At 39.8% G+C, this 21,065-nt stretch overlaps 1 protein-coding gene across 7 annotated transcripts in view; it reads right to left on the reverse strand.

Moving 5' to 3' along the window:
* The window catches only part of FARP1 (FERM, ARH/RhoGEF and pleckstrin domain protein 1), a 202,641-nt gene that overhangs the window by 160,032 nt on the left and 21,544 nt on the right, over positions 1 to 21,065 (reverse strand). For 5 of the 7 annotated variants that reach the window (XM_027645005.1, XM_027644976.1, XM_027644967.1 and 2 more), the window contains one exon: positions 2,054 to 2,249. In XM_027645005.1, coding sequence (XP_027500806.1) covers positions 2,054 to 2,224 — 171 coding nt within the window. In that variant the 5' untranslated portion in view covers positions 2,225 to 2,249. Of the gene's footprint in view, positions 1 to 2,053; positions 2,250 to 3,980; positions 4,039 to 18,568; positions 18,682 to 21,065 lie in introns of those variants that run through there. The other 2 variants (XM_027645023.1, XM_027645015.1) reach the window with 2 other exon arrangements.

The raw sequence follows: 21,065 nt of genomic DNA on the forward strand, positions 1-21,065 counted from the left end.
ACGGCCACAATTACCGCTCCTGAAATATTTTGTTGAAATGGTATCACTTTCCTTTTCTGTGTATACTACACCAATCTGGCTAAAAACATTAAGCTTAAAAATAGGTTTTCCAACATGAATAAATAGATGTATTAAAACTTACTCAGTTTTGTGAGATGGGACTAAAAATTAACTGAAAACTATGTGCGTTCCTCCATTTGCGTAGCTTAAAGACTAAAGGGTTTAGGAATCTGCTGTAACAGATTTTATAATCTGGGCATCCTGCAAATTTCACCACAAGATTTGAGTTTCAAACCAATGGGGCTTTCCTTGAGTCATGATAGTGATGAAATAAAAGCCTCTGAAAATAATCATATTGAAGTGATCCAAACACAGAGTTGTTTAAATCCCCAGGTCTTTCAGGTGTTGCTGAAGTTTAAAAACAAATGAAGTGTCGATGTCTTCTAATATTAAAGATCAAAAAAAATACTGTTTTCTTAAACTCCCAGGAGCAAAGCTGGCATGACATAAGTGCACTGCATCCACATGTTACTTTATATTTTCTTCTAAGCAATTTATTGAAAGTGACCTGATACCAACATGGTTCCTGCTAAGTGTTTGCACATCATTTTCAATTTTTAAAGTATGGTGAAGTAGCATCTGTAGGATGGGGGGAGGAAACCGGAAATGACAGCTGTCTCTGTCACAATAAGAATATTTGTTCCGCATAAAAAAGCACCAAAACTTTTATTAGCATTTAATAATTTTAACTAGTACACTTTTAAACAGTAATGATTACCTAAAGACTGCTAATTTTACTGTTCGCTATCAATATTGGATAGGCATACTGAAAGGCACAAAAGCATAACAAGTTTCTACATACATGAGCATTTCACTGGATGGCACTTAGGTTTACACATAACCTGCCTGTCCAGAGAGCTTACTTTCAACGAAAATAAAATCTGAGACAGTTGTAGTTGGATCACAAACAGCAACAGAGAGCAGACCAAAAATCACATGCATGGACACATACAAAACAGACCAACAAAACCTTATAAACAGGTAAAACCATTTTCTAATGGTAGTTTTCCTAATCAGAATTACTTCATCTTTAATATAGGGATAGCACTTTTCCAGATCTTATATGTGTGAGATCTCTGTATCTCGCTGGGGATCCCCCATTTTACAGAAGGGAAAACTGAGCCAATGAAGGCATGGATATTACCATAGCTACAGAAAATGCAAGTAACAAAGGATGAAATTTCAACTCAGGTTTCCATTTTCCTATTCACTGAATCCTGAAGACTTTGAAAAACATACATTCCAGTCCACACTTTCATAACAGCAACAGTGTTCAACCATCTTACATGTTAATTGCGTAAGCATGGCATGTTAAAATCATTAGTGGTTACTAACAGATTTTGTGAAACAGAATCAGTCTTGGTATCAAAACTAATTCAAACTGATTTTTCTGATCACAAATACACACAAAAGCAGTAGTAACTCTGTGTCCTTGGCAAGAACAAACCTGGATTAATTTCAATGGGGTACAGAGAAACTTTAAATGAGACTGCTTTTCTTCTTTCCTTGCACTCAATGTGTGTGAGAGCATTCAGTGCATATAAGAGTGATATAAATTACTAAAATCTTTGATGATTTCAAGTTACTATCTTAAGGACTTGCCGGAGGAAAAGACAAAAAATATCTGTATAGATTTATGGTTTACTGGATCAAGAGCAAAACAGTAGCAAGGAAATACAATAACTGTTTAGAAAGTAGAGGAAACCACTAATGTAATATTTAAAGAAAAAAAAAACTACCAAGGACTTTCACCTCTTTTGAAGCTGTTCAAACAGAAACAGAATAATAACTGTAATTTACAGTTGACTTCCCTGTTTAATGTTATTCTATTGCACCATCATCTATTTAATGCTGATATAGTAGCCATTTTCTCCACAGCATGAATTCATTAGCCAAAGAATCACAGTTGAAATAAAAAGAGAACTGGGTTGAGAACATGCATTTTTACAAATGTCTGAATAATCTTTAGCCACCCCAAGCTCCACATCCTTACCGGAATGTCAAAAGTTTCTTGTGTGTCATCCAGCATCTGAATTTTAATGGAGACAAGCTTTCCTGGAGGTGTCATAGGTGGTTTCTGTCCATGCTCCAAAGTACTGATCCCAGCATTTTCCTGAGCTCCTAAGCGGGATCCTGCTGTTGGTCTCTGCTCTGTTTCACCCATGTTTAGGGAAACACGTTTCTTATACCTGACAAAATAATAAGTACAAAGAAGACTATATCACTCATAAATAAGATGTTTTGCACATAAGCATCATGGTGTATATCCTTACAGCTGGCAAACCATATGACCATTAACACAAAGTAAGAGCCATCATGATTTTTTCTTAATGTCTCATATGAAGACTAGAAAATCAGGCAAACTTTTTACTTTTCAAAATACACAGGCTAATCACCCGCTGGGGTTAGGGCTGATAGACAAGCTACAGTAATGCACAATGGGAAATTATTCCTATTCTCCTGGAAAAGTAAACAACCATATTGGAAATAGAGCATGACAGAACCCAGATTTCAGTTAATTATGTAAATTTTTATGTATTTATGAATCAGGCTCTTATCAGTCACAGCCAGGGCTGCCAGAGAAGGTAGGAAGGTGAGTAGAGCAGGTGGGACAACTCCCCACTGGCTGACCATCATTCTCTCTTGGCTACATCAGCATTTTTTCCTTCCAGTCTTCTCTGGCCCTTTGCAGCTGCCACCTTGTTTAAGGGCCTCCGAAGCAGGAAAGTCAAAGGGGTACAAGATCACAACAATTACGCAGCCCAAATATTTTGTTTTCTTTGGGGACCAGAGCTGCTCTAGGCCCGGAGCCTGGCCTGATCCCACTGATGAGCCAAGGACTGTGAGGATGCATTACTGGGAAGGCCAGCAAAAAACAAAAGGAATAACACTGGTTGAGAAAAGCATAGGAAATCTGATAATCTACAGAGTCCTGCAAGTAGGAGGGGAACACCAAGCAATACACCTTCCTTGCCATTCTAGGGAATGGCTACACCTGCACCAGCTCACCTGCGCTGCTCACTGAATGTGGATGTCTGCTCTACATCCATGGAAAGTAATCTGAGGAACTGGCTTGCTACTTTTGTTTCCATGCCGCTTCCGCAACACATTATACAATGCATTTCTGCTAAATAATTATTCCATCCTAAAAAGGGACAAAGCTACAACAGAGATTCAGCGTGATTTTTCATTACCTAGCACAACTTTAAACCTTCTTTTTTAATTTAAGTACCACAGTTTTACTCGTTGAATGCTCCTACCCTCTTTTTGACACTCTAGCTGGGTTTCTGATGAAATCCACTGCTACTGTTCATTTATCTGTCTTGATAAATGCATTTTCATTCTGCATGGCTCTTATATGGTGATCAATGACCAAAACATGTAGCACACAGAAACAATGGAAATACAACTTTCCAGCTGAACAGAGACACAAGAAGAGTACCACTAAACACTGCCTGGCTTTAACTCTGAGGTTACGATTATTGAGAAGCGCATATGAGAAAAATAGAAAGCACAAAACAACCTATGTATTAGTGAATGCATCACCAGTTCTACAGTATAGTATAAAGAATAGTGACAGGTAGTAAGATACCAGATCCCTCCATAAGGATAGAATAAAACCAGCCCTGTCTTTGACAAGATAAACCATTTACTATACATTACTCTTCCATGTCCCAATTAATCTGTTCCCACAGATTTTTTACACAGCAAATACCAAAGAGTAAAAGATTTTAAAACAGCACTCCCATTAGAAGAAACCTTAGCTGAAAAGGAAGAGAATTAAAAATTAAGGATCCCACACTTCTAAATATTGGCTTAATACGCAAAAGTGAAGGAGAAATAAAAAACACAGGCAAGCTTTTGCAATGATTTGGCACTAGCCTACCCACCAAGGTTGGAGAGATATCAGTGAAACCTACCCAAGTCCACGCCAAACACTACTGGAGAGGCAAATTTTTCCTCAATTGGCATTGTAATCTAAAAATGTAAAAAGAATCAATTAAATTTGTCTTATTATTTAAAATTAATTAAATTAAGTCTTTTTATAAGATGAACAATGCCAACAAGAAAGCTGCAGTTGGAGGCAGGAATTACAGAATTCCAAAATTCTGAAATTCCAAGCTCTACATAGAAAGACTCCAGGCCCCCTTACAAATAAATCTGATTTTCCTGTGTGTGGAGTACACAGGAACATTTAAAAAGGTAACACAGGCATCCAGCCAGGAAGTGCCACTACATACAAAGATTCTGGTCTGTGTTCATATTAATTCAAAAGCTCTTTTAAGAGCTCTTCTGAAGTCACCACATATCCCAGACCACACTGACAGGGCAGAAGGGACCTCTATAACTGCTGTGTTACTACAAAAGTGTTTGGCTGTGTACTGACATTTAAAGTGGATGAAGAAGAAACCTGTTCTTTCCATTAAATTGTAAACATAGGAATCAATCCAGTCAGCTCAAGTGATACCATTAAACAAAAATCAATGCAAGGAAATATTACAAACATTTAATCTTTCTATAAATCCTCTTCTGACTAGATGATCTAGTGGCCCACACACAGATTCAGACACGGCGATAACCTTAGTGAAACCTGGAAAAAGTACTCAAATTCGGGAGCCAAAAAATGGAGGAAAGGTATAAGCAAAACTACTCCTTTGTATAGCTAAGAGGCTTTTTATTATTATTAACAATTAGTAATATAGAAACTCTTTTTATATATATATGTATACATATATAACCATTCTGTTATACACACACACTTCCCTTTCGAAGAAAAGATCTAAGAACTATTGGCCACCCTGATCACAAGCAACTGCTACTTAGAAAATAAAAAGCAGACCTTTCATTTTTTTAATCAGCATGTTTGAACAGCCACATGCTGCACTGGACATTATTTAAGGTTTTTTTCTGCATGACACTAGTCTCACTAAGCTGCTGTCATAACACCAGCATAATATTTTTCTTATGCCTTTATGTAAGAGGCCTTAAAAATTACCCTCTCTAAAATAATGCAGCACATTAGTCAAGCTGCATACCTTTCTCTAAATCACTTTGATCTAAAAGACAGTGAACTAAGGTTACAGAATGCAACAGAAGAATATTAAGTAAACATTGAACAAACCTGGCAGGATTAGGATACCTAACGTCTGTCATGATGAAGAGATGGATTAGGTTTGGACAAAGGATAGAGAAATTCAAAGACACTCTAGTAGAAAGATGACAATGAATTGGGGAGGGTATTAATGAAGAAATGGCAGCAGCCAGCAGATTCCAAGGCTCTAACCAAAACATATGTGCAGGTAGACAACTAGTACAGGAGCAAAGAGAGTGGCAAACAAAAAGACTCATCTGAACCCTGAAAATTAAGAGTTTCTTCCTGCTCTTTTTGACAGTTGAGGGCCCTTGGTCTGTTCAGCTTGGAGAAGAAGAAAGTGAGACCTCATTGCAGTCTACAACTTCCTCATGAGGGGAAAAGGAGAGGTAGACATTGATCTCTCCGGTGGTGACCAGCGACAGGACCTGAGGGAATGGCCTGAAGCTGTGTCATAGGAGGTTTAGTTTGAATATCAGAAAAAGTTTCTTCACCAAGAGAGTGGTTGGGTACTGAAACAGGCTCCCCAGAGAAGTGGTCACAGCATCAAGCCTGATAGAGTTTAAGAAGCATTTGGGTGATACTCTCAGGCACTTGGGGACAGTCCTGTGCAGGGCTAAGGGTTGAACTTGATGATCTTTGTGTGTCCCTTCCAACTTGGCATATTCTGTAAAACAATTCAGGGTTTTGGCTGGATTAGCAAATCAAATTGGCTCTCAGCAGGTTGGCAAACCCAAGGCCAGGGAGAGCTAAAATCAGCCAGTTGCTTGGCAAACCACTGGCCTGACTCAAGCCTTCTCACCTAACTCTACCTGAAGCACCTGGAAGGCACAAAAAAAAAGCTACAACTGCCATTAGATAGACTAGTAGATGTTGTTTTGTCCTAATCACACATTAACAATCCTTTAATACAGATATTAAATGCTTAAATTAAAATTTTAAGGTCTGTATATACTTATGCAGAGGCTTGACAAAGGCCACAATGTGGTTCAGCATAAAGCCACCTTAGTTTTCCATGTCCAAAACAGCCACATTTCATAGCATCGGAAGGGTTCAGGCCAATCAAATTTTCCACACATTTTTCTTTGGCAGGATGAAAAAAGTATCAAACTTACTTAGACTAAAGGGAGCTAGGAGTATAAACAGCACTTGGGGGTGGGGGAGAAGTGGGGGTGGTAGGAAGAGCAGGGGGGAAATAGAAGCAATAAGCCACTGTTTGAAATGAAAACAAAGCTCATATTGAAATAGATGCCACTCTCATCTGTTAACTACTCTGCTCTTCTAGATCAGGCAAAGAGGATTGGACGTTTGATGCAAGAGGTTCTTGGAGCCTGAAGAAGTGTGTTATAGGGTGAGAATGGTACCATGTATCTAGGCCTTTTCCACTTCTTTTGCTTTACTTAAAACACATTTTCACAGCGTGAAGCAGAAGGAAGCACACTGCTCACTACAGTCCTCTTAAAGATGGTGAAGCCTGAGGCACAGTGGGATGATGTGAGTGGCCTGTAAAGTCACTGAGGAGATGAAATGTAGGGCTAAAGCTGCAGCCAAGGCCTCTCGGATGCTGGTAAAACATTGTCTCCAAGCTCCTATGGAATACTTGAAAGAGATTAAAATAATCAATATAACCCATAACAGCAGATGAGATGACTCAAACTGACTCAATGGCTTATAAGCCATCAGTAAGAACAAGGAAGGCACTAGAGGGCTAGAAAGGAACAAATTCAATTCAGATCTTCCAAAGGATAATGAACATGAAGCAGCAAGGAGAAAAAGACGCAATTCACACAAAGCGTTCACACGTGCTTTTAACTCTCAGCTTCTTGTAAAACTTTTGAAAAGCCTCAGTTGTGGAGAGAACTACAACAAATACTGCTTCTAACACTCCTGTCAAGTACTCATGTTCAATTGTAAGCACTTTCATACTTGCAGGAAACCACAACACTTGACACACTGGAGTAAGTTTAAGAAATTGTAATAAATAAGGTATAAGGAATGACAGGATAATATGCACAAGTCACAGGTGGAGGGCTCAGAGACAGCAACTGTGGAAAATCTCACTGTGAAAGTGAAGATGCCACCCCTCTCTCTGAGGTTAGTCTACCACTGCACAAAACATTAATGATCCAAAGCAGAGAGAGCAGGGCATCCCTGCAACTCAGCCATCACACTGCAAAGGCTAATTTATCAACCAAGCCCACTTCTCATATGATGTGCTTATCCTTTACATTATCCTTCTGATTTCTCTTTTTCTCCCCATGGACAACAGCAAAGCAGGTATAATCATAGAGCTCTACAAAAGCACATAGCAGACCTGTACACTTTCAGCATTTTCATTCATATACTAGAATTACCATAAAAATTAAATAAGAGAGCAAGTTATTTGAACCAATATTTAAAAAAAAATAAAATCATAATATAACAAGGAAAAGGACCAGGAAGACTGAAACCAAATTCAGTTTGAAATGATGGGTAGCAGACAGAGGGCCAATACAGCTCAGGTTTTTATAGTGTGAAACATTATTCCGATAATTACCACAAGTCCCTGGCAGACTTCTACAAAGCAAATACGACTATAAAAAAAAAAAATTAAGTTAGTCATATAAATATCCTGACCTGGAAGAGACCTGCAAGGATCAAAGTCCAACTTAAAATTTCTTTCATAAAACCCCCAATTTTGAAATTGCATAGAATTACAGAATGGCTTGGGTTGGAAGAAACCTTAAAGATCAGCTTGTTTCAACCCCCCTGCCATGACCAGGGACACTTTCCATTAGACCAGGTTGCTCAAAGCCCCATCCAACCTGGCTTTGAACACCTCCAGGGATGGGGCATTCACAACTTCCCCGGGGCAACCAGATACCTCACCAGTACCTCACCACCCTCACAGTAAAGAACTTCTTCCAAACACCTAATCTAAACCCACCCTCTTTAAAGCCATCACCCCTTGCTCTATCCCTCGACATCCTTGTAAAAAGTCCCTCTCCAGCTCTCTTGTAACCCTTTCTTTAGGTACTGGAAGGCTGCTAGAAGGTCTTCCTGAAGCCCTCTCTTCTCTAGCCTGAACAACCCCAACTCTCTCAGCCTGTCTTCATGGGAGGTGTTCCAGCCCTCTGATAATCTTTATGGCCCTCAGAAACCATCCCCAGCACTTGCTCAGCTGAGAGCTCATGCACACCAGGAGCAGCAGCAGTGGAAGTTCATCTGAGAGGCAGCAGACTCATGCACACAACATAATATTGCAGCAATAAGTGGCAATTTTTCAAGTCATGTTACATGGAACGAGTGGCTCAACCTCATTCCAGGTAAAGAACCACTGGAATTCCTTTTTAGAGTGGGATTCACTATGTACTACAGGAGACAGCTCTAGGGAATACCTAGAGGTGATTTGCCCTTTTCACAAATACAAAACAAATACTCTCTTGTAAAAAGGAGAACTCCACAGCAGAGAAGGGGGGTGTTTTTTTAAAGCTCTGAAGTTACCATAATCTTAGGAGTCTTTGGCAGTTTCTCATGGGAGAATATAGAGGATTTCTCAGAAAAGCTTCTCTTTAAAGTGTGACTTTCTTAAGGAATTACCAAAACGCACAAACAGCTGCCTCTCTAACACAACATTCATGCTTCACGTTATTCCACACAGAACCTCGCATACTCTTGATATTATAAAAAGGTCCTTACAAAGAAAAACACAAATTAGAAATCTGACATAAATCCAGAAATTTTTCATTAGGCTAATGGACCAGCATTTTTGTGGAAGCAAAGAAATGCGAAAGGTTTTAAATAGAAAAATAGAACAAGTTTGAAGAGCAGTAGTGCAGATACAGATGTCTGTTTCTCTGCTTGTACCCTGCAGACTTGACTGCTCAGATTCTAAAGGAAGCCTAGCAACTGAAGATAGTTCAGGGATTTGTGTTCCAACTCCTGTCTGTCTTTACTGCTCACATCCACAATATTCAGATAAAGAAAAAAATATTATAAAAGGTCAATTCATTCACAATATTCACATAGAGAAGGAAGCCAATAAAAAGCCAGTTCTTCCACACTACTGGGCTGTCTTCTAGCTCCAAAAAAAAACCAAAAGGTAAACATTGTAAGCGATGGTTGCTTCCGGAAGTCAGAAGTAAAGAGGCTCTAGGTGAGGTATGGTCAAGAAGATAAGCAAGAAGATAGATCATGTCTAGTCCCCAGCACAATTAGTGGGAAAGAGGATGGACAGGAAGCTCCTTAACTGGGCTTAATTTCTAAATACAGATTTATTTTTTTTCCTGTCCCTAAAGACACAAAAAATCAACTTTGAAAAACCTGCCTGTTCAAGAAAACACCATGGCTGTCAACTAAAAAGTAGACAGACTTGCAAAAGCAAGTCTCAGAATCAGATTCTTTAGCATTCTGCAGACTTCCTACAATTTGCAGCAATACGAAATGTCCTCAGTTATGCGAGATTACCTGTAAAAGAATAAAATTCATTCCTTGTATTGAAAATAAAGAGAGCCCACAAAGTTGCCTATCTTGGTCAGACTCTGAAAACCTCTAAATAACATTGTTTTATCCCTTAACCCAGTTTCTATGGTATGGTTTTGCAAATGGACAGACTAAGTATTCAGGTTTGTAGAGCAATACAATATGTTTAGTTGTTAACATCAAACTAGCTAGAACATGAAACCAATGTCTAATTTAGGGACCTAGGCAGTAACACAAAGCTTTAAAAAAACTAACTATTCAGTATATCAATAATGTAGCCTGAAATCCAGAATAATGAACATTTATGAACGTACAGGACATAAAACACCTCTTGCAAACCTATCTGTACAGCATTCAGAGTGCCTTAATTAATTTCTGCTTCTACCTTTAGGGTCACTGAGCTTCCAACTGGAGCTCATTTATCTTCATTGCATTCAGGTCCTAAAACTGTCTGCAATTCTGTGGCACTAGCAGCTGTCCCAGATTCCAATTCTTCTGCCAGATGTCAGCAAAGAGGAGTCCCATCCTGCACACATCTGATGTATGCTATAATTTTTCCTCAACCACACACCTGTCAGTAGGTCTATCAACAAGTGCAGCAATAGCTTTCTGTATGCTTTTGCAATTGCCTCTGTGAAAAAATCATCCCCTATCGACAAATACAGATTGGTCTGTGAATCAAGCCAGTCTAGTCTACGAATATTTTTTTTTAACCTACAACATTAAAATTACTTTTGATGACTGTCAACGGTATTAAAAAAGTAAACATATTGATTTGCTGTGTGTAATGTTTTCTGGACAACCTTGCATTAGAGACTTACCGCAGGAAAGGAACATTTACTTTCTTCCTTGTATCTCACACAAGCAAGCAAAACTATTGTACATATGTCAGTGATCAATTAAGTAAGTAAAACTTCACATGCTCACTCTCTCAAAGGAACCCCTCAGAAACCTCTTCATACAAGTTACTCTTGGGACTGGTTGTAAACATTTCCTAACCTCTGGGGAGTTGTCTTCACTGTTTGTTCTTCACTACCCCTTCATGGCACCCTTATACCACGATCAGCATTACTTACTTGAATCAGGAATGCCAATGTCATATTCAGACCAACACAGCCAATTTTAAAGTTTTTAATTCAGGTTTTAAATCAGCCAGCTCGAAGACACTGTACAAACAAGTAATTCTGGCTATTCCTGGAAAGAAAATTAGTGTCTCATCTGCTAAGCCAAGGGGATGATTAGCTCCAATTGCTCAATTAGTGACTCTCATCCAACAACTATATCTTCACTTCAAATCCAAAGGCACAGTCTGAGCAAAACAGGGAGCTCATGGAGCCATGAATCTCTTAATAGACCAGAGGGAGATATTTCCATACAAATGCTTCATTTGTTATTAGACAAGTTAAAATTTGAATTAAATATTGCCCACTTGCTTTGCATGAAGTTCAACACAATGTTCCCCATTGAAAGTACTTTCCTGACACTTTACTTTCCCGGTTGAACAGGCCACACCTTTTCTACAAAATTTCTGCTTTATCTCAGGCCAGGGACAAGGTATTTCTTCTTTTCCATGAAACTTCCAACCTGTTTTCTGAGATGTTTTTCAATCTATTGACAAAACTGCTTGCATGAGAAATTATGCTTAGTAAGAAGGTGTGAGCTAGTTCTATCATATACTTACATATTTGGTTTTATTGACACCCCTTCCATTTCACATAACCTGTCAATTCTGTCACTAAAACCTATGAAAAAGTAAAACTCAACATGCTTGCACAAGTAACAAAATCCAATGTAAAAAAAAAAATCTATGAGGGGAAAAATATTAAGAATAAAGAGTGTATAAGACACACGCCGAAGTAACTCAGCTAATCCTTTACTGATGATAAAATGTGTTGTAGAAGTGAGAGTGTACATGTTATTATTTTATGAAGACCTAAAGCATTTTAAAGTTGAGATATAAAAACAACATCATGTGGGCAAAAAGCTATTTCACATTATGAACAGAAAGACTGTGGAAGCTTTATTGCCACATGGTAAATGCTAGGAACATATAAAGAGAGCCTAAGAAAACCCCTATTTCTTGTGTTTCTAGCCAGCTCAGTTTCCTGATTAATTGGGTCATCACCTGAGCCCACAGTTTGTCACTAGAAAACACAAGCAAAGCGAGTAAAATCTTAAAGCAGTTTGGTCGTTCAATAGTAGTACGAATCACTCCTGAAGCCATTAAAAGCATTTTATAAAACCCTTTCATGCCATCACTCCACATAAATAAAGCTGTTGCACCAGCTGGAGTGCTCTGGGCTCATTCACCCATACAACACCTAATGTGAAAGCCAAGCCGAATGTGCTTATAGTAGAAGAAAGTAATCTGATTTACTTCCAGATTTAACAGAATTCTGAAAGGGATCCAGCAACTCATACCGAGCTTCAAGCATAACGTAGACATTTTCCATGAAATAAAAACATGTCAAAAGAATAAATAACACACTACATTAGCACTACTGTTCAACAGTTGGGGGAAAATCTGACAGAATCCTGTTTTTGAGAAATGAAACAGTTCAGGGGAAATGCTATTTCTCTGAACCAAGTATGAGTATATAGTAGAGGTATTCACACTGCCTAAATGCAAGCCAGCTCCTCCAGAAAGTGGTTAAGCATCAGAGACTAATTCAGGTATTCAGTGACCCTTCAGAGGAGCTTCTCCATGCCTTGAGCATGCAGGCCCCTAGCAGAATATCAAAATGCAGCTGTCTGCATGCCAAGATCACATTCTCCCTCACTCTCTCTCTCCTCCCTCTCCTGCTGAGAGCCATTAGTTACGACTTGTTGCACTGATGGTGTGTTGCACAAGTAGGGAGCAAAAGCTCATGAGCTTGCCACCACACACGTTGTGCTGCACAAAAAGGGTAGGTACCCTTGTGGCACAGTGGCTCAAACCCACAGAGGACGATGACATCACTCTTCAGAACTATGCAGCCAGGGAAGACGCCTATCCAAACATGTTAAATTGAAGTCATAATGGCCTTGACTAGATTACTCTATGTCCAAAGCCTGTGATCAAACTCCCACAAAATTATTACCTAGGTTTTCCACTAGGAAAAACATATTTGTGGTCACAGTTATATGCTCAGTATACGACTCACTACAAAACCAGAAAAAACTCCTGAAGTCTTTAAATATTTAAATGTCTGTTCCCAAAACAGACTTTTTATAAGTTTGTAAAACTGTTTGATATAATTGAATTTAAAATGATTGTTTTGTTTGATTCTTTTAAATTAAGTCTTTAAACAGAAGCCTTTATCATTCTTGACCAAGGAAATACCACACTTGGTAATGACACAGTTCCCGGCAAGAAATACTCATACCATCAAGAAAAAAATTGCTTTATGTACTGTTGTTTAGAAAACTACTTCATAGATTCATTTGCATACTGGTGAAGATAAAATGGGTCATGATGCATGATTGTATAACATCCAGATTCAAATACCCTGTAGTGTTTTAAAATTATATCTCTACTCTTCCTTCAAAAATTACTTTAAAAATTATAGCAAAATTTTCAAACTTGCTTAGGTTTCTATCTCATTTCTCTTTGTGCAAATACTTGAACAACTGAAAGACTATACCTACTCCGAACAGTACAGTCTGGACTGTTCTGATCTTTCAAGTTAAAGTGCTTTTCTGTCTTTAGATATTTGATAACACTGCATTTATTCGGTGCAGAGAAGACAGATGCACGGATATACTGTTGCCAGGTTGCACAGGTACATCCTTATTTATGTCTGGCTAAAACATAAGTATTATATACATTGTATGGAGACGGACTAAGGTTGGTTTCCACATAAGACATATTTAGACTAATACAGTTCTATTAGATGCTGCTGTGTCCGCAGAATAAATGCCCTACCGCACTGTAACTAACTTCACAATGAAAACTAACATAAATCACTCAAAAGCACAGCACTATTACAGCAAGCTTTAGAACCTGCACCTACAGAAGGGCTTGCCTGTTCAACCACCCCATTTGTCTCTATCAACAAACCTGTTTCAGTGCAGATTACATCCCTGTGGCTTTTGTTACATCTCCAAACTGATTATTCACCTGCTTGGAAGTGTGAAAATTACCTGTGGAATCTGTACTTTTTACTACTAAAGGAGACAGTGGAAAGCATCAGTTCTCTTGTTCTGTCCTCTTCCTTGCAGTGCTCACGAGAGAGAAAGCAGAAATACTGCCAAAGTGGCACACCAGTCTGCACTGATCTCCTCAAAATGTCATTGGGAAGTAATATTCCAAAACAGCCTTTACAACCTAAGGAAGATAGGACTCAGATCCTTTTTTAAAATTCAGATATTAAGAGGCAGAAGTTGCCAGTGAAAGATTAAGTAGAAAGAGGGACATAAATAATACATTTTAAATAATCCCAAGTGAATGCTGCCTGAAAGATTGTAACGGGTCCTCTCAGTAAATACAAGACTCCCAGTAAAGCAGCACGGCAGAGCGCATTTCTGCGCCAGGCAAACAGGCAGGCTGGGTATTAGATTGCTCTTCTTTCCTTGGAGAACATCCTATACTCCTCATATTCCTTTCTTGGCTCCTGAGTCTCAGGTAACTTTAGATTATGCTGAACACGGAAATCAGCCTTTATACCATATCCAGTGGTAACTCACAGCATATTCATGGCAGGCAAAGACCTTTAAAGAACCCATAACTAGTATCTCCCAGGAATTTTTCCTTGTTGACCATGCTCAAACTTTGCACATTTTCCCAATGTCTAGCCACAGAGAGGGAGAGCACATGCCAGCCTGGGAACAGAGGAGCCCAAGACTCCTTTCATTTCAATGGCTTCCCAACTGGAGCAGGTCCAGGCTCTGGAGCAGGTCCAGGCCCTGGAGTGGAGGAAGCCCATCTTTCCTGTGCTGGCCATGGTGGGGCTGCCAGCACCCGAGCAGCAAGGAAGCGGAAGGCGTGCATCTGGAGCACAGCACGGACAAATGCCAGACCCGAGGGAGATGAAGGAACAGACTGGGACAAGGGCCCAAAATAAGAGGGAGAGCGAGCACAGCAGGCAGGGAAGGGAGCCAGGGATCCCAAGGCAGTGAACAAAACAAGGCAAGAAAATGGACAAAAGACGATTGCATGTGAAAGAAAAACTGGACAAGGATGGGGAAGGGGGGGTCGTGATAGGCAAAGTATCTCGTCTCTGACAATGAATCTGTAAGGGAGGAGAAACTGTAGGTGAAAGATAAGCAAAGAAAAAGTCAAGAACTGGAGACAGGTCCCTAAAATGCAAAAGGATGGTCAGGAAGGGCAAAAGAAATGGAAGATGGGTGGGGGGGAAGTATGTCATATCTGATAGAAAATAGCTTATTTCCTTGAGCATGAACAATGACATCAGGTTTTATTCCTCATGGATTCCTCAGGATTTATTCCAAGCCTGTCAGAGGTCAACAAACATTTGGACAACACTTTCAGACACATGGTGTGATTCTTGGGCCTGTCCTGTTCAGCATCAGGAGTTGAGCTCAATGATATTTGTGGGTCCCTTCCAATTCAGGATATTCTACGATTCTGTGATTTCCTTCCTGAAGTCAACAGCCCTGTCCTGCATGTATGCAACAACTCAGAAGTCTCTCTGTCTCTTAGGCTGGAGAGCTGTGCAGAGGAACATGACAGTTTGCTGCCACTGCAGCTCTCGTCTCTCACCCCACAGCCAGAAATCCCCACTAAAGGGTATAAAATGTATAGCTGCTATGGCAACTTTTATTTTCAAACAGAACAGATTTTAATTTTTTTCTTTAAATAAGGGAAAACCACACAACTTAGAGGAAGAGTTGAGAATCAGGAACTGTTTGTGTTTAAGCATGTCATCAAACCACAACTTATCCTTTCCTGTTCTTGTACACCATAAGCTTTACCAAATTTGCCTCCTTGGACCCCTCCAAGACTGCTCTGACTCTTTCACTGCACAAGGAAGCACAGCCAGTTACAAGGCAGTACTCAGGATTTCTTTTTTCCACACTGTTCTATTCTTAAGGTTTATTAACTACTTGAACTCTACTGTTAAACAGAATACACAACTACCTTTCTGCTCTTTCTGCATAGCACTCTGATTTACTCTGTCAAAAAGTACTTACTCCAACTTCACAATTGTCAGAGGAGGAGGCATCACAATATCCTTACTTCCTATATGAGAATTTGCAGACAGAAAACCCAGGTCCTCAAAATATGTAGATATTGCCTCCACTAAGAGTTTGGAGCCTAAATCTGTTTATTAATCTAGGTCAACCAGAGTGCAAATCCACTGATTCTGTACTCCCAAAGTGAGACTCTTAGGGTCTAACCATCCTTCAAGTATTTCACATCCCACAACATGCCTCACACATGATTACAGGCTACCTCCAGAAGCATGAGGCTTTCTGAAAATTAGCTCACAGAATCACAGACTTGTTCTGACTTGGAAGGGACCACAGGGATTGTCAGGTCTAACTCTTAAGTGAATGGTCCATACGGGGGTCAAACCCACAACCTTGGTGTTATTAGCACCATGCTCTAACCAACTGAGCTAATCTCAGGGTCTTAGATCTCAAGTTTATCAAGTTTATTAACCATTTTCTGGCTTTTAAATCCCTTCTAGCAATGCAGGAAACTCTGTCAAGAACTGAATCCAGCTCCTTAAAAGCAAGAGCCCATCAGCCCTCTTGAGCCACCCTTCTCTTTCAACATCTGCAAAAGGTAAGGAATGAGAGCTTTCTCACAGACAGCATAATAGACAACAGTGTCCTGTGGGAGAAGAACTACCATACCCAACAAACAAGATAAAGATTGTTACATGGGAAAAATGCAACCAAATAATTTAAGACTGTGTCATAAGTCACAAAATGGAGAATTGCAACTTTTCACTATGGACTTCTGCTTGCAATATTAATCACGTTCTTTAAACAGCATCTAACCTATAATAATATTTCAAATGTTAAGATGTGTTGACTTCTCATGTTAACTTTAAAGAAAGTAAGTAACACCGGCACTACCTTGAGAGTCCAGAAAACAGTATCCTTAATTTTAATAACTCCTGAATATGAATATTTTAATTCCTACAAGGTCTACAAGTGAAGCATCTGCCTTCAAATAACACCTCGTTATCCAGACAAAACAAACAGTATATGATTTGATGCTTTTGGCTTTGCATTCCCCCCCAACTCCTCCAATCCTGTACATCCACCAGCAACCTAAGAGCTCTTCCATATATAAATATATATATATGTATGTATGTATATATACACACACACCTCCTATCTCTGATTCTAGCCATCTGCCACCCCCAAATAGACAAAGACACATACAACATTCTCTTCATCTTTAAATGAAGGAGGTGAGCATTCATGCAAAGCTCAGCACATTTCAGGAGAGTACACACACATAAGCTTTCCCATGTGGAGCATACTGGTGCACAATGAGCAGAGCAAGGAAGTAGTTGGAAGCATTGGAGGGAACAAAAATGGATGTAAAATGACACAAGTGTTGCATAGATGGGAGGAGAAAGAGATGATCATCTACTGTGCATTGATTTATTTTATGTAAATTCATGCATATAATATTTCTAGGGGTTTAAACCACTACAGCAGAAAGAAGGTCCATTTAAAGAATATCTAAACATCTGCCAGATATGGAAAATTTTCCTCTCTAGCATCAGAGAGGATTATATTTTCATTAGGTCGCTTACATGGCCTGGCCCTGTAATTTGGGCTGGCCTGCATGAAGCAGTCTGCACTTCTCTCCAGGGAGCACACAACCAAACACAGATGGTAGTCACTCTCGTTGGAGGCTTCTAGAAACTCATTCAGCTTCAGTTTGGTTTGGGAAACTGGAAAAAAAAAATCACCAAATGTGAAAAAACTGCATTGAACTGCATGTGAAAAAACTCCCTTAGAGCCAGGAACTCTGTATTTTATGAAAATCCCAGTGTGCATCCTCTGAAAAGGATGGCACACTCACCTCCACTCCAAGAGGAACAAGAAAGGTTCTTCAGAACAAGAACCTAACAGCCAGCCCAACCTGCCTGTGCCCCAGCCCCAAATACTGTGCCCTGTACTGGCAATGAACAGGCCGAGGCAGGTCCCTACCTCTGTGGAAGGCTGAGAAGGCACATTTCCCTCATCTGTAATTGGGGGCTGCTCTTTTCCTGCTCTCCAGCTGCCAGTCGGGCACATAAATACTGTAGAGTATCACACAGAGGAGCAGGAAAGCATAGGCACAGGTTGCAGCTACCAAATGCAACGCAGCACAGCATGCAAGCAAGAGAAAAGACTTTAAAAGGTTTAATCTCTTCTGAATAGCAGTTCTACCTTAAGTGGTCCTATCCACAGTCCTAGCTATCCTGTACCACCTCCCTCCTAAATATACAAATTTTGTCCAATATGGTATATGGAAAAAGAAGCCATAACTCTGATCAGTTCAGAAACATGAGAAAGTCTGAAAGCACGTACAACCAGTAAATAAATCAAGAAGTGAAGGAAACAGCAATACACTGCAGCCACTCACTAACATATTTGCACCCTGACAACACATCGGTCCTTCTCCATTTGGTCCCTACAGAGAAAGGTTAGGGCACTCTGACCACAAAAGCAGCAGCAGGAAGAAAGAAAAGGCTTGGTATCAGTAGCAACACATACAAACGAATAAACTTACCACAGCTCCTCTTGGGCAGTCAAAGCCTTGGGGATGAAAAGAGGATAGGCAGAACCAACACCTTGTTTGCCAAACAATCTACTAACACGCCACTCAGGATTTTTTCCCCTTTGCAATTCAACCCAGAACACTTTCCCTTTGCTCCAAAACCTGTCACTAAATGATACGAGTTGATAAGGCTACTATGGGGCTATTTACTTGCTTGCCAACATAAATAGGCACAATACGAGTCACAGGAGTTACACACCAAATATAGTAACACAGTATCTCACCCCTCAGCTTTTGGCGCATCAATTCAACAGGAAGCAATGCAGGAAATCCAAGGGATCGGTGTGATTCCAATCCATGCCCTTCCTGTCTGGGAAGAGAGATCTAAAACCATCTGGGACTCCTGCTAACAGAAACAGTCAACACCTCTGTTGAAGGCAAGGTGGAGGAAAATTCAACTACACAATCCAAAGCTAAACTAAACATAGTTTAGTTTAGCTGGTACGCATCAGAAGAGGCCATTATTAACTGCCAAGCTGTGTTCCACCTCCATTTTTCTGACACTCAAAGACAAACAGCACTGCAATACAGAGGTAGTGAAGCCATGCCAAGCAAGCTCTAAGAATGCCAGCCAAGGCTCTGTAGCGATGATGCTGTCTCAGCAAGGACATCAAGAAGGGGAAGCAGTGGTCGCCCAGTTTGCCTCACCTAGCTCCTTGCTGCCACAGATCAGGCACTGCTGTAGACAAAGCAGTATTTTAAAACTCGCCGTGCTTGTTACAACACAATCCTTATCATGTCTGCAATATCCTCATTGTGGGGTTGCAGGAGACACAGCAAAGCTGCCAGTTGGGCTCTGGAAGAGAAGCCTGTTCATGCAGCAGTACAGGCTGCTAACAGCGCATCATCATGTACTCTGTAAATTTCCCCTGATGAGCACAAGCCAATGTCAAGGTTATAATTTTCAAAGGTATCCCCAGGATGGTCCCTTACAGAGCTCAGATTATTGCAGTGGTTTGTAATATGCTACAGTCTACCAGAGCAGCACTACTGAAGGGTAAGAGACAGGAGCAGGAGGTAATAGCCTTGGCACACTACCAGGGAAAGTCACTCCCCAATGTATTAGATACTTGGATGAACTTTCCTCTTTAAAACAAAACATCAAACAAATTTGCCTGACCTGTCAGTCAATAAATCCACAACAAAATCACACAAACAAAAGGAAATTCCAATTAGTTAGAGCTGGGAGAGGGAGGGAAGGGAAGAGAATATTCTTTCCTGAATCTATTTTTAGGCTATGTAAGGCTGTCTGAAACCATGGCAATGAACCTGCTATAAATCCCCTTGTCAGCTTGATGTTTTGTTTCCTTATAGACAAGGATAAATAAGTATGTACTACGGATTAAATGGTCTAAACCAGAGAGTAATCAACGATCAGGCTACTGAAAATGTATTCGTAAGTTATGAAAACTACTGGTTAATAGAGGCAGGAGCAGCTGATCAGAGAGACCAACATGTTCAACAATCTCATGGCTAAAAAGCAATCCTTTACAGCCTTAATAAACAGCACTGAGGTGGGATCAGCCTCCAGATTACATCTCTCCACCTCCACCACTGTGGACTTCTGGGTGTATTGATATCAATGGCTGCACCCTCAGTGCCCACATTTTTCTAGTGCTTCTTATTAAAATGAAGGGAAAAAAGGAAACAAGAAAATAGTTTGTTTGGGGGTTTTTTAATGTATATTCCCTTGGTTTTGGAAAAAACAACAAAAGAAGAAAGCAGGAAGAAACAATACTTTGCTCTTTTGCAATTCAAATGAGACTAAAAAAACCTACCCACAGTTGAAAATTTAGATTTCAATGTAAGAATCAACAATTTTAAAGAAGTATTTCAGAGCTAATAACTTCTATTAACATCTTTACATCTGCTGCTGAAATAATTCAGTCTATATTCTTACATTGTTGGCAGTATCAAATTTATCCTGGTTTTTAATCCACTGCCATGCACATTAGATTGGCTGCTAATCTGTGCTACTTTGGAGGACTGAAACATCCTACAAAGCTCAGCTCTGCCTTCACAACAGCTTTGCTTGGTATGTGGGGGAGGTAGACAGAAAACATACCTATCTCAAGACAGTTAATTAGATACCCCGTTCTTTAAAGATCCACAGCCTAATTACATTTTGATTCTACATACTAGCAAGTTTTTTACACTTGCATGTATCAAGAAGAGGGGAGGAACATCTCTAAGTCTGCAAAATTGTTACTCAGCAACATTGAAGGAAAAAAAAACACTCAAACACAAAAAGGTAAGAATGCTGAAAACACTAAAAAATGCAAGATTTCTTCTCCACACAGACCATAGAGGACAGGTAGTCTCTTTTGCTCAGTGCTGTTACAGCACACACATCACCCAGGCAGTATCAGCTTCCCAGCATTGCTAAGCAACACCACACCACATTACCTCAATTGATTCAAGGGATGGAAGTTGATTCGGAAACCACTGAAAAAGGCAGAATCTAGATAAAAATGGTTGCACAAACCTCACACACACAAGCCAGGATCTTGCAGTCAGAGCAAAAAGCAATTAAGGAAAACCACAGGGACACACATACAAACTGAAGAAAAAATAAAAAACAACATACATGAAGACAGAAGGGGAAAATTAAGTAGGAAAAAGAGGAAGAAAAGAGCACTGCTATCTCACCTCATGTATTCTAAGATTAGAACAATGAATTAGATCTTCCTTTCCAGGGAGTAAAAACCAGTAAAATGGTCA

This window comes from Corapipo altera, unplaced genomic scaffold (genome assembly GCF_003945725.1).
Source record: "Corapipo altera isolate COAL_440 unplaced genomic scaffold, ASM394572v1 0, whole genome shotgun sequence".
Classification (NCBI taxonomy): Eukaryota; Metazoa; Chordata; class Aves; order Passeriformes; family Pipridae; genus Corapipo; species Corapipo altera.